The sequence below is a fragment of the Metopolophium dirhodum genome, chromosome 1 (genome assembly GCF_019925205.1).
Source record: "Metopolophium dirhodum isolate CAU chromosome 1, ASM1992520v1, whole genome shotgun sequence".
NCBI lineage: Eukaryota > Metazoa > Arthropoda > Insecta > Hemiptera > Aphididae > Metopolophium > Metopolophium dirhodum.
The window spans coordinates 139561726-139575259 of NC_083560.1; the positions used below are offsets into that span (position 1 = coordinate 139561726).

A 13534-nucleotide genomic window follows, 5' to 3' on the forward strand; every position below is an offset into this window, starting at 1 on the left:
TTTTCATATTCAATTAATGTTAAACAGAGTTCAATTACCCTACATCTAAACGAGGAATATATTACCTTGACACACGTAGATTTGTACCGGCTTCGTCAATTACAGAATTTGATTGATTTGTATGTGGTAGACAAGCAAAAACGTTTAGCAAATTATCAAATAACTTTCAACACTGCATATGACCTAATTAAAAATGATGTCCGTGGTCTGCCATCCACTTGTCAAAGGAACGAATTTACCAACCAATATATTCAAAACTATGATTTTAATTATTATAATCATTTACAGAACGATGACACATCGTTTTTATATGAAATATTACAATTTCATTTTAACACATTGTCCGATATGATTTTACAAGATCTAATAATATAAAATATATAAATATGTTTAATAATTATTTATTTAAAAAATAAAAACTTTTTTATTCAATAATAAACTTGCTTTTTTTTCTTAAATTACATGTTACCTTTAATCATAAAGAATAGTTTTAATGCGTTTTAGTTTCAAATTTTATGTTTTCAGTAAATAAGTAGATTAAATTTTGATAGTACAGAATTGATAGCAATGTTTCAATTAGAAATTTTTTTTCTCAGACATACTATATAGTTTATAGGTTTATGTTTTCCAAGACCTTTGAGTATTGAACAAATAAAAACATACATGTATAATAATATTTTGTTTTATTAAATGAAACTCATTTTTCCGTATAATAATCAAACAACCGTCTTGCTTTTAATAGTTTGACGCTTTGGATCGGTTAGTAATTTATCAAATATAATTTGCATTGTCTCATTAAGACCAGTATGAAGTGTTTGATCTTTTGATTCGTCGGTCGTGTACAATCTAACAGTAGCTTCACTGAACTTCCATCTATTACAACAAATTATTTTATTTAAAAACAAAAGAAGTAAATAAAATCAGTAAAAAAAAAAACAGATTCAGCAATAGTTTTTAAATTTAAACCAATGTATTTACCTGTCCTTTACTGGTACATTCTCGATGTTAGTAACCTTATAATGACTTAGCACCCAAAGATCCTTTCCTTTTTCTTCAAAAGGCGTCTTTATTGTCACAACGCCATCTCCTTGTCTGAATGTTAGCGAATTAAATACTTCAACATCAAAATCTTCTGATCTCAAGCGTTCGCTGATATTATCTCTGTATGATGCATTCTATAAAAAAAAATAAATTATTTATGCTATCATTAGGAAAAAATATTATTTTTATTACCATTTTATTCTGCTTCTTTTTCATAGGTTTTTTAACACTTGTTTTTTCTGCAGAACGTTTTGATCCAGGTTTTGTTTTTGAAAAAGACGGTCTTATATCAATTGATTCGCTAAAATGTTCATTCTGTGAAACATAAAACATAGTATATTATTTTTTACTGTTTTTTTCCATTATATATTTTTTTCTATGTCCCAAGAATTATACCCAAAGCGTTGAGTAATGTTACGACGCACTTCCAATATACTATGTTATAATCAGTCATTTAATATTATTTTAAGAATTATAACCATAGCGTTGAGTGGTGTTACGACCGGCCTCCAATTTTCTATGGTTATAAGATATTTAATAAGTAGTTACTAACCTCTGAATCAGTTGAAGCAATTGTACGGTACGACATTTTATTTTGGTAGTATTTCTGTTGAACTGAGCTTCTTGTCCTGGGATGAAATCTTGAAGACTGGTGAATATTAGAGAATACCCTCTGTCTTTTATACACAGATTTTTACCACTACTTCAATAATTAAGTATACAAATGGTCATAGCCTTACATTATAGAAACCTGCTAAAACATGAACATACAGGTACAACAGCAAAATCACATTACATGACTTTAAATTGACGCTAACATAACCTATCCCAGCCAAATGTTTATGACATTCACCTTTTACCATGGTCAATACCCTCCTTGAATAAATTTCTACAATAACCTTACCTTAGATGGGTGCTGAAACATGTTCATATACAACAGCAAATTACATTACATGAATTTAAATTATTACAAACAGGATTTAAAATAAATTAGAATGTATACATTCATTCTCAAAAACCAATTACATTATATGAATTTTAATTGTTGCTAACATAACCTGTCCAGCCAAATGTTATCACATTTACTAAATGTCAATGCTTAGAATGTATACATTCATTCTCAAAAACCAATTATATTAAATGAATCTAAATTGCTGCTAATATAACCTGCTCAGTCAAATGTTTTCACATTTACTTAATGTCAATGCCATTATAATATTAAAACAGGATGTAAAATAAGTTGAAATGTTTAAATCCATCACAAAAAATTCTAATGAGAGAAGAGAGGGTTATTTTCGGGTATAAAACCCAGAATTTCTTAGCTTATCGTCATCAGTTCAAGCAACAGCAGTTCCAAGAGCAGCCAGCAGCAGAACAGTCTTCTTCGCCAAAACAACAGCCAGCCAGCAGTTTACCAAACATCTTCAATAGCCAGTCAAAAGATTGTCAAAACAACTCTAACAAATAGACCAGCCATCATACTTAGAAAAAGTACCTCAATTTCTACAAGCTATGTAAGTACTTTTTTTTTTTATTGTTATTATTTAATTTAACATCATATTTCTTTTTTTTAAAAAATAAAATAGAATAATAACAATTTATTGTTGTAATGATAATACAGTTTTATAATATTATTATGGGTATTGAGTGTTTAGACTTAAAGATTTTTTTTCATAGATTATTTAAAATAAAAACATTAAAATAGAAGTAGTTGAAAGACGGTTTCTCAACTCTCACTTTTAGTCACTACTATAATATAAGCTGTTTTCTTTTTTTTGTTAAGTTATGATCAAGTAACAATAATACGTTATAATTACACCATAGAGTAATAATACTAAAATGAATTACACCACGTCTACAGTATAGAAGATAACTGATGTACCATACTATCATAGATTTACATAGATAAGATAGAACATCGGGCTTATCATTCATCAATAATATTGATAATTATTACCTAACCTCAAAAATCTTTAATAGTCAATCTCTTTCATGATAATTACTATAGATACCGTTATCTAGTAGTTGTTGCACGATACCTTGTTTTTATCAATGTTAAAATACTATAGCTGATTATAAATATTTGTTATAGATAACGTGATTGTTGTATTACACGTGTAATATTATCTTACGTAAAATGTTTTAATATAAAAAATTTTTTTTATTATATTAAAATATTCAATAATGTTTAATGACTGTATAAAATATATCCTAAAACGTATATTATACACATATATAAATTTAAATTATTTTTTCTATAATGTTTTTTTTTATTGCTTTTACGTTAAGATTATTCGAAAGCTGCTGTCGCACGTTGATAGTAAACACGTAGTTGCTTTCGTGACAACGTAATGTTACCGTACGAACTCTACGATAGTTACAATCGCCCTATCTACTATTAACTAACATATAAATTATCACGTTTTTTTCTATTATCGTGTGACGTAGCTTCACTAGCAACTAAAATTTTATTTTTTATGATATAAATGCTATATTGTCTAATTTTTAAAGTTTTTTTATTTAGCTTTGAATAATATAATTAGTTATTATTATATATACGTATATACGTACATTCGTTGTTTTATAAATAATCGCTTTAATAATTAGATTTATATAATATTTTATATTTTATACTAATGTATTTAGTCAAAAATTACAGATAATGAATTTTTGACATTCATATGATTTTTGTAATGAACAAATTCAATATTATGGAGAACAAATTGTAACCTTAACGAAGATGATTGATGAAAATAAGATTAAAGAAAGATATGAATATAAAGATCTCAAAAAAAAAATTAAAAACCTGAAATTCATTATTTATTTAAGTAGAACAAACTCTAACCCAAATTTTTCTTATATAAAAGATTTAAACGCAAAATTAGTTTTATTAAGAGAAGAAAAAATGGATATATGTAAAAAATATAGTGATTTATATGTTACGAATTTTCGTAAGCGAGAACACTGTTTCGGTAAAAGGTTAGATTTTATTACAACAGCAGAATCTAAGCGCGAAAGATTTAGATCAGGTTAAAATTTTTTTTTAAAAATTTGTTATGAATAATTAGTAATAATATTATAAGTTTATATTTATGTATATAGGTATTCAATGTAATTTTCTTTTTTTGATTAATACATACAAATTTTTAATATAAAAGTTAAAAAACATAAAAAATAGAAATATGTTGGAAATAAATTATTGTCATTAATATGCATTATTTTTTTTTATCTGGCAGATAGTTTACAAATTCTATATAATTTTTCCAGATTTTTTTTTTAAAAAAAAAGAAAAAACATGGAAGCCAAATCGTTAATTCACGAGCAAATCATTCAAATATTGGAACAGCAAAAAGAAAATGATCATGCTCAAGATGTTGACGAAAAAATGTTCTATTCCAATATTAAAAATATTAAAATAAAAATTCAAAAAGCGGTGCTGAAAGAAACCAGAAAAAGACTTATTGAAGAAAAACAGAATTTAATAAACGAATTTAAACATTTAACATATATAAATTATTTATGCGAGAAAAATATTCAAAAAGGTCTAAATAATTTATATAGTAAATTAGATAATGTCGAATAATATTCTGTTTTTCAATAAATAATTAAAATATTATTTTTTTTTTTTGTTATTATTTATTATTTTATCATATAATTATTATTGTGTATATAAGATCTGCTGGTATGATAAATGTTTTCAAATAAAACTAATTTAATAAAAATGTTAGGAAAAGTGGTTTAGATTTAAAAAACGTATCAATTAGTTAGTTTTTGAAATTCTATGTAATTTTCAGAATCATGAACCCAGAAATAAACGTAATTAAAAGCAGAATTCTAGCAGCAGAACAGCAGGTGCGTGACAATAAACGCTATTATATCGAGAAACGGAAAGCATTTCGAAAAGTATTTGTAAAAATTAATGATAGTATGAAGAAAAATTCATTTTTTAAAAATAAATTGATAAATGAACATAATAGATTCGAAAACTATTCAAGTGAATGTAAAGCAGATATTCAGTGTCGGTTAACAGAACTAAACAATCGGTTAAGAGAATTAGAATCTGAGTAATTTCTTATTATATTAACCAATTCTTTTTTTCTTTGTAATAATTTAGAATTAATACTTTTATTATATTTTGAAAACAATATTCTGAATTGCTTGCATAAGATTTAAAAAAAAGAAGTTGATGTTATAATAAATTTACAATATTATGATTGCTTTTACCTATGTTTTTTTTTATTTAATCTATTTTTTCAGTTTCATAATGAAAAGAAAAACGGTTACAAAACACGAGCGAATGTCATCTTCTGATGAAGGTTTATTTGAAATCGAGAGATTTAAGAAATGTTCAAAAACATTTTTGATTAAGAATACTTTAAATTTTATAGACTACACGCTTTTTTTTAACTATGTTAGAGATAAATTAATTTTAAAGTTAAAAGAATCATGTTTACAATCATCTATAAAATTTAATTTACATGTGGATAGCGTATACGAAAGAATACTCACTCAAGAAGTTCGGGACATAGCTTTCAAAACTTCTAATACACTTGCATGTAATTCATCCGATTTCAATAAATTACTAAATGGAATGTTCAATAAATTATTATCTGAACAAGACCAGTTTTTAGCGAAAGGATCTGGGTGGTCCCTTAAAATTATAGATGTATTACAATTGAGAATTAATACAGTGAATCCTCTCAGAGGAGGAACGTATCTAGATCTACCTGAATATATAAAAGATAAAAGAGCAATTATAAATGTAAAAAATAACGATGCTAAATGTTTTAAATATTCAATACTATCTAAGTTTGATAATCGATCGAATAAAACTTATTTGAATAAGAAATATTTTAAAATGTTAGAAACAAAAAGTGGTTTAGATTTTAAATGTATTGATTTTCCAACACCAATCAGTCAGATGAAAAAATTTGAATGTACAAACGATGTATCAATTAATATTTATAGTTTAAATGATAAAAAACATATTTTTCCTTTGTATATTTGTAATACTGAAAGAAAAAAACATTTCGATCTTTTTCTGTTCAATAATGATGAAACATCACATTACTGTTATATAAAAAATTTTTCAAGATTCGTTAGAAGTCAGAAAACTAAAAATTAATGACTTAATGACTCAGTTTAAAAGCGTTATCTAGCGGAACAAAATACAGCAGTATTATTATTTTCATTGATTTATTTACCACTAGATGACGCTTTTTGTTTTTATCGATTGTAGATATATATATATAGTTTTCAAAACAGACTAATTAGGATCAGGAGATCATGTGAAATAATTAATTCGACTTAATAAAAAAACTGATATTTTATTTTATTAAAAAATAAATAAATAAATAAATAAATATTATACATAAAAAAAACATTATTTTAAAATATCTGATGATGTTATCCACGAATTTTGACTTGAATCAAAACCTAACCATTTAACAAACATTTTATTCCCAACTTTTTTTACAATACGTTCAATGAGAAAGGTGTTTGGAAAATCAGTTAATTTAATTTCCTGTTCATAAAAACCACCTAAAATTACACTGCCTGATTCATCCTTTAGTTGATAAGTAACTGGATTTGTCTGTAAAACTTTTGAAACTGTAAATATTTCCGTTGTCCAATTTGGTGTATATCCTTTAGTAAATATATGTTTATACTTAGATATTCGTACTTTATCGTTAACTTTAAATTTTGGTTTATACAATGTTTCAGAAATTATATATGTGTTAAATTTAATTCTGTTTGTATCCATTCGAGCTTCACTAGGTGTACATTTGATTGTTCTGTGTTTTGTGTTATTATAGTTATGTGTAATTTTTGATATTGTATTGTACCAATTCCATGTGCCTGTTGCAGTAAAATGTCTATATATATTATTTTTAAGAGTTCGAATCACACGTTCCGCGATTGAACATTTGATAACACTGTATGAACTGTAATGTTTAATTTTATTTTTTTTCATTAAATCTTGGAATTGGACATTGTAAAATTCTGTACCATTATCTGTCTGTAAAAATTTTGGTTTAGCTTTTTTCAATATATTAAACATTCCTTTTGTACATTCTTTACCTGATTTATTTTTCAGCGGTTCCACAAATACATATTTGCTATATGTGTCTATAACAATTAATATGAATTTAAAACCATAATTTTTTTTAGAATGAGATTGCATATCCATTAAATCAGCTTGCCAGAGGTCGTCAATAAACCGTGTTACCACACTACGTCTAGGAAATATTTTTCTCGCTGGTCGATGTAGCTCGTTAGCTATACTCTCTAAGGTTGTCATTATACTATAATATTTCTCTCACGCAGTTCTTCTAAAATAGATATAATTTCATTATTGACACCAGTATTACCAACACTTTGTGATGATGTCAGAAGATTTAATCTAGTTACTAGCTCATTCGGATCGTCATAATAAACTAATTGTGTTTGAGGTAATACATCTTTATATAAACCTCTGCCTGTCTTAGGATCAGGTGATGAAGTAAAATTAATCATATCTGTAGACATGTGATCTGCAGGTGAAAAACTGCTTGCTGATTGATTAAAATCAAATGGTTCAATTTCTTGTGTTATTTTTCTACGTTTAGCGTTAAATAACCCAAAAGGAGTAGAAGGTAAAGTATTGTTAAATGATTTTAAGCTAATTCGAGGAGTTGTATTCTCATTAATTTTAGCTATTTCTTCGTTAAACTGTTTTTCCTCCATTTTCATTCGATCATACAACGGTTTTACAACAGTCATCCATTTATGGTACCTCGAGGTTCTAGGTTTTCCATCTGCTTTTAAATGGACTCCAGAAGTTTTCAAAATATTGTAATAAGATTCTATATCTTCTATAGTTGTTTTTTTTGGTTCCTTCTCACATAATAAAGACCATAGTCCTGGTGTAAATTTATAATATTTATTAAGCAGCAATAATTTACCGTGACTAAAAGTTGCAGAGTGTTTTCCTATTTTATACGAATCACTATCTTTATCATAATGCAAACCATAGGATTTATCATAACGCGTTGATTTAGGACGGTTATTTAAAAAATTTTCAAATGGTGAATTTAATTCGTTACCATCATCATCTTCACTAGTACATGAGGTTTCTGATTTATTTTCTAGCTCAGTTGACTGTGTGTTCCATATTTCATTTTGTTTTGTATGTGTACTCAATGGTTCAATTATTGGCTTAAATGCTTCACGGAAATAGTTTTCAGAATCTATAACACCGCGTTTCATTTCCATTATTTTTCGTTTAATATTTTTTTTTGATGTTATTAAATTTTCCAACAAGACTTTTTCTTTGTTCATTGTAAATAATAAATGTAATATACCTGTATCGTGTGACTACCGATAACACTATGCAGATAATTACTTTGTGACGGTATATTTATATATGAGTATAAGCATATAAAATTATCTTATTTTAATGAACGTATGAAAACCACATCTATACCTTCCTTCATTAATTTCCCGAGTTTTATCGATGACCATAAACCCATAATCACTATGATTCCAACATAAATGAGAAATTTTGCGAAATTCTGAGAAATCCATATCTGTAGATGAATGATCGTTGAATATATGTCGTAAATTTGTATCATCTTGTTTCAGTATTATTAAGAAGTTTGCGTTATCTCTTACTAGCTGTTTGGTTATTTTAGAATATGTCTGTGCTAAATAAAATACAGAGCTAGCACCCGAATGTCTACCCATACTAAAGTATTCTCTAATTACGGACTGTGGACCACATATCACATCGTCAAAAATGATGATGGAATTTTTCTTGGTTAAGTTTGGTTTTATAACCTTATCAGCGCTTGTAAATATGAAAAAATTAGCACCCTTTATATCATCTATTATTTTTTTCAATAAAACATATTTTTCCTGATTAGAGGTTTTTGAGTATAAATAAATATTTTCAAATCTTAACCCGTTTGCATGTGTGATCAGATTATACATTATATTTGTTTTTCCTGAACCACTGGGGCCAACTAGTATAGCACGTATAGTATCGGGTAATAACGAACCATGTCTTGATGGTCTTTTTACTACCTGAACATCTACATTTATAACATCTAATTTTTCTTTCTGCTCAATCAAATTCATATTATTTTCATATAAATACTCTAGATTTTTTAAATTTATAGCCAGTTATAGATGGCGTGTTCAACTCGCAAGTGTAAGTCAGACAAGACTGGAAAAGGATTAGTAAACTCTCTTATAAATAGTCTCCCGTTCGAAGCCCATGTTTCAGGCTATCAGTATTGCGGCCCTGGTACAAAATTAAAAAAGAGACTAGATCGTGGTGATAAAGGAATAAACCCATTGGATGCTGCTTGTCGTGATCACGATATTGTGTATGCAACGAGTAAAAATTTAGACGATAGACATAAAGCTGATGAAGTGCTAGAAAATCGTGCTTGGGAGAGATTTAAAGCAAAAGATACACCTAGAAAAGAGAAATTAGTTGCGTACGCAGTAACAAACGCAATGAAAGCTAAAAGAAAAATAGGTATGGGTTGCAAACGGAAACGTGCTATAAAAACAAATTGTATACTAGCAGCGAAAAAAAAAAGAATCTCAAAGAAAAAGAATGGTGGTAAAAGGCTGATTTTAGCACCGAGGCAGTCAGGAGGTGTAATTCCCTTAATACCTATATTTGCAGGATTGTCGGCACTTGGTAGTTTGATGTCTGGAGGTGCTAGTGTGTATAATGCTGTTCAAAATTCAAAAAGAAAAAAAGGCAGTGGTTTGAAATCAAACAAAAATAGGTTAAGAAAAAAAAACTGATGATCACGCTACCTAACAGACCGCTTTCGTCTCAAGATATTATAAAATATGTCGGAAAGTTGAAAATCAATCATTTCCGTGGAGTCTTTTCACGTGATAACTTACCTAAAAAACCGCATACGATTGAATGTGGTGTATTAAACTTGGATATATCTTCAGGCGACGGAAGTCATTGGGTAGCGTTTTATAAAAATAAGGACAAAGTTGTTTATTTCGATAGCTTTGGTGATTTACCACCACCAATTGAATTACAACATTATTTTCATGAGTTTAAAATAGTATACAACTATTCTAACTATCAAGATTTCAATACATTTAACTGCGGTCATTTATGTCTTGAATTTTTACAATGTATGAATCTGTTACATTAAGTTTGACTGGAAATACAACTATATTATCAACGAATTATTTTCCGTCCCTAAATGTTTACGAGGATTCAGAAATAGCTTTGTTATCTTTGCAAACGTGCAATTCATTTCCAAATATTATAAATCCAACTAATAACCGGCTGAGAATAAAATCAATTCCTCCAGATAGAATAGCAAAAATTCAATTTTTTATACCAGTCGAATGCCGTGACATAGAAGATATTAACAAATATATGGTAGAAGAGTTATCTCAAGTTAATAAAGTCTACGGAACAAAGCTGACATTCAGTGTACGTATTGATCCTGTCGATTTTAGAACGTATATAAAATGTAATGGAATACTAAACTTTGAGCATCCGTATAGTATAGCACCTGTTTTTGGGTATAGAAAGAAAGTTTGTGGACCGTTTCATGAAGAACATCGATCGGATAAAGCTGCAAATTTAAACACAATTAATTCTATAAAAGTAATGTGTAATATAGCACATGGGTCATTCAACAACCAACTTCAAAGCCATTCGATATATGAGTTTTTCCCAAGTGGGAGAAGAGGAACAAAGGTTGTTCAATCTCCGGTAAACCTTATATATTACAGATTAAACAAAACAGATATTAATTCAATTACTGTTCAGTTAGTTGACCAAAACAATAATCCAATTGACAATTTTAACGAAACGTTAACAGTTGTTCTGCATATTAAACGTCACGGATCTCATCATTAAATTTATATCTTAGATTTTGTAATGTATGAGTCAGTTACTTTAAGTTTAACTGGGAATGCTACCATATTATCTGTAAATTATTTTCCACCTATAAACCTTTACGAGGACTCAGAAATAGCTTTGTTATGTTTACAGTCATTTAATTCGTTTCCAAATATTAATGATAATAATAATAAATTTTCTATACAAGTAGCTGAGAATGAAAACAATAATGATCCTATGATATGTTTTATTACATTGGAAGAGGGTTGTTATGAAATTGAAGATATTAAGCAACGAGTTAAGAAGCAAATAGATGACTATAATAGTAAAAACTTAACCAATTTAACATTCGACATTACAGTTGATCCTAACGATTTCAGATCGTATATAAAATGTAATGGGATACTACACTTTGAGCATCCGTATAGTATAGCACCTGTATTCGGTTTTGAAAAACGAGTATATAAGCCACACAATGAAATTCTTCGATCGGAAAAAGCTGTAAATTTAAACACAATTAATTCTATAAAAGTAATGTGTAATATAGCTCAAGGATCATTCAACAACCATCTTCAGAGTCATTCGATTTATGAGTTTTTCCCAAGTGAAAGGACAGGGTTGAAAGTAATTCAGTCACCACCAAATTTAATATATTACAAATTGAATAAAACAAATATTGATTCGATAACCGTTCAGTTAGTTGATCAAGATCATAATCCGATTGATAATTTTGCTGAGGCATTGACAATTGTGTTACATATTAAACGTTACGGATCTTGAGATGGGTTTAAAATTCAATATAAACCCACTACTTCGGATCAGTACAACTAGTCATAAGACTAAAGTGCTACCAGCAACATCAAATCAAATAAAAAAATTGACGGTGAAGAATAAAAAAATTTTACAAGCTTTGGGTTATCAATTAAAGCAGAATGCCTGAAAGTGATATTTTGGATATAACTTCACAGTACGAAACGGATTCTAAAATTACAAAAATTGAATATCATTCATACGCACCGTATACAACATCATTTAATAATAATGATGAAATACGTATATCGATCCAGCAAACGGATGTCTATCCATATCTACACGAAAGCTTTATTTTTTTGGAAGGAATAATTACTGATGCTACCAAAGTGAAACTAACTAATAACGGTTACTCTTACCTTTTTGAGCAAATACGGTTGGAAATCAATGGGATAGAAGTAGATAGCACGCGTGTTCTTGGAATCACTAGCTCGTTGAAAGGTTACTTATCCGGTACGCCAGACAACTACAATTGCTATGAAAATGCTGGCTGGAATTTTAAAAACGCAACGCAATCAGAAAATGATAAAGGTGAATTTAGTGCTTGCATTCCATTGAAATATTGGTTAGGTTTGTTTGAAGATTATAAAAGAATATTAGTGAATTCTAGATTGGAATTAATATTAACTCGAAGTCATAGCGATTTAAATGCTTTAAGTTTAAAAACTGGTGTAACTGCTTCTGAAGGTAAAGTCGTTTTAAATAAAATAGCCTGGATGGTTCCACATATAACTGTTGACGATGAAGAAAGGTTAAAATTATTGAAACTTATAGAAAAAGAAAAAAGTTTGTTTATTCCTTTTAGATCTTTTGAGACTTTTGAATATCCTGAACTCGGAACCGCTAAAAAAGTTGTATGGAATTTGAAAACTGCTTCAAAATTAGAAAAACCACGATTTATCATAATTGGATTGCAAAAAGGACGCAAAAATATGTTATCGAAAGATTGTAGTATATTTGACCATTGTAATTTAACAAACGTTAAAGTATTTCTGAACTCGATAGCTTATCCATACAATAATTTGAATTTAGATTTTACTAAAAATAATTTCACTTTATTATATAATATGTATACATCGTTTCAAGAATCGTACTATGAAAAAAGTATTCGTAACCCGATATTGAGTCCTTCTACTTTTCTGACAAACGCTCCAATTATAGTCATCGATACTTCGAAACAGAACGATTCAGCTACTGCCTCGGCAGTGGATGTTCTATTGGAAATTGAAGCTTCAGAATCGCTTGCAGGTGTAACTGCTTACTGTTTATTAATTCATGATCGTATTGTAGAATATGTACCTTTTACTAGAGAAGTAAGGAAACTTGTGTAAATATAATTAAGAATTAATTTTTAACAATAAAAACTATTATTTAATAATTCGTGTTCTTTACTTGAAATAATTATTTTAGTTTTAAGATTTGCTAAAAAATTTGCTACACGAAGACAAAATTTGGTAGAAAATCTCTGTTTGTGTTACACGGTAAATCTGAGTGCTCCAAGGGGGACATTCCCCCTTGAAAAAAAATTTTTACCGTGGAAAAGCTGGCTGTGAACATACAAATATATACTACTAAACATAAAACAATTTCAGATGAATTAAAAAATGATGTCCGCCAACACATTGATTCCATACCTAGAATTGAATCTCATTATCTTCGAGCACAAACAACACGAGAATATATCGCTGGAGGATATTCACTATCAAGTTTGTGGAGAGACTACCGAGATGACTGTTTAACAGCTGGTCGTTCACACGTTAATCTTGTAATGTATAGTAAAATATTCAACGAAGAATATAACATAAGTTT

General features: G+C 28.1%; 2 protein-coding genes across 5 annotated transcripts; one reads left to right on the forward strand and one right to left on the reverse strand.

Moving 5' to 3' along the window:
* Positions 1 to 666: 666 nt before the first annotated feature.
* LOC132937127 (uncharacterized) lies at positions 667 to 2639 on the reverse strand. Its single transcript, XM_061003956.1, has 4 exons — positions 1595 to 2639; positions 1234 to 1356; positions 979 to 1175; positions 667 to 873 (listed from the first exon to the last, which is right to left on the reverse strand). The coding sequence occupies exons 1-4, from the start codon at positions 1628 to 1630 to the stop codon at positions 717 to 719; spliced, it is 513 nt and encodes a 170-aa protein (XP_060859939.1). The 5' UTR covers positions 1631 to 2639; the 3' UTR covers positions 667 to 716.
* Positions 2420 to 6250, forward strand: LOC132937125 (uncharacterized). 4 transcript variants are annotated; one of them, XR_009663605.1, is made up of 2 exons: positions 2420 to 2555; positions 4836 to 5280. XR_009663605.1 is itself a non-coding variant. In XM_061003954.1 (2 exons), exon 2 carries the CDS (start codon positions 5306 to 5308, stop codon positions 6164 to 6166), a length of 861 nt encoding a protein of 286 aa, XP_060859937.1. In that variant the 5' UTR covers positions 2424 to 2555; positions 5299 to 5305; the 3' UTR covers positions 6167 to 6250. The 4 variants fall into 4 exon arrangements, 2 of the variants coding, with proteins under 2 accessions (XP_060859937.1, XP_060859938.1); XM_061003954.1 differs by lacking the exon at positions 4836 to 5280 and adding an exon at positions 5299 to 6250 and having other exon boundaries at positions 2424 to 2555; XR_009663604.1 differs by lacking the exon at positions 4836 to 5280 and adding an exon at positions 4309 to 4673 and having other exon boundaries at positions 2438 to 2555.
* The last annotated feature ends 7284 nt before the right edge of the window (positions 6251 to 13534 follow it).

Bases quoted from the DNA above. Each gene is read 5' to 3' on its own strand.
- LOC132937125 (XM_061003954.1), top strand. From the start codon at position 5,306: ATGAAAAGAAAAACGGTTACAAAACACGAGCGAATGTCATCTTCTGAT.
- LOC132937127 (XM_061003956.1), bottom strand. From the start codon at position 1,630: ATGTCGTACCGTACAATTGCTTCAACTGATTCAGAG. The intron at 1,357-1,594 runs GTTAGTAACTAC...TATGTTTCACAG, and splicing joins TTGCTTCAACTGATTCAGAG to AATGAACATTTTAGCGAATC. The intron at 1,176-1,233 runs GTAATAAAAATA...TTTTTTTTATAG, and splicing joins AAAAGAAGCAGAATAAAATG to AATGCATCATACAGAGATAA.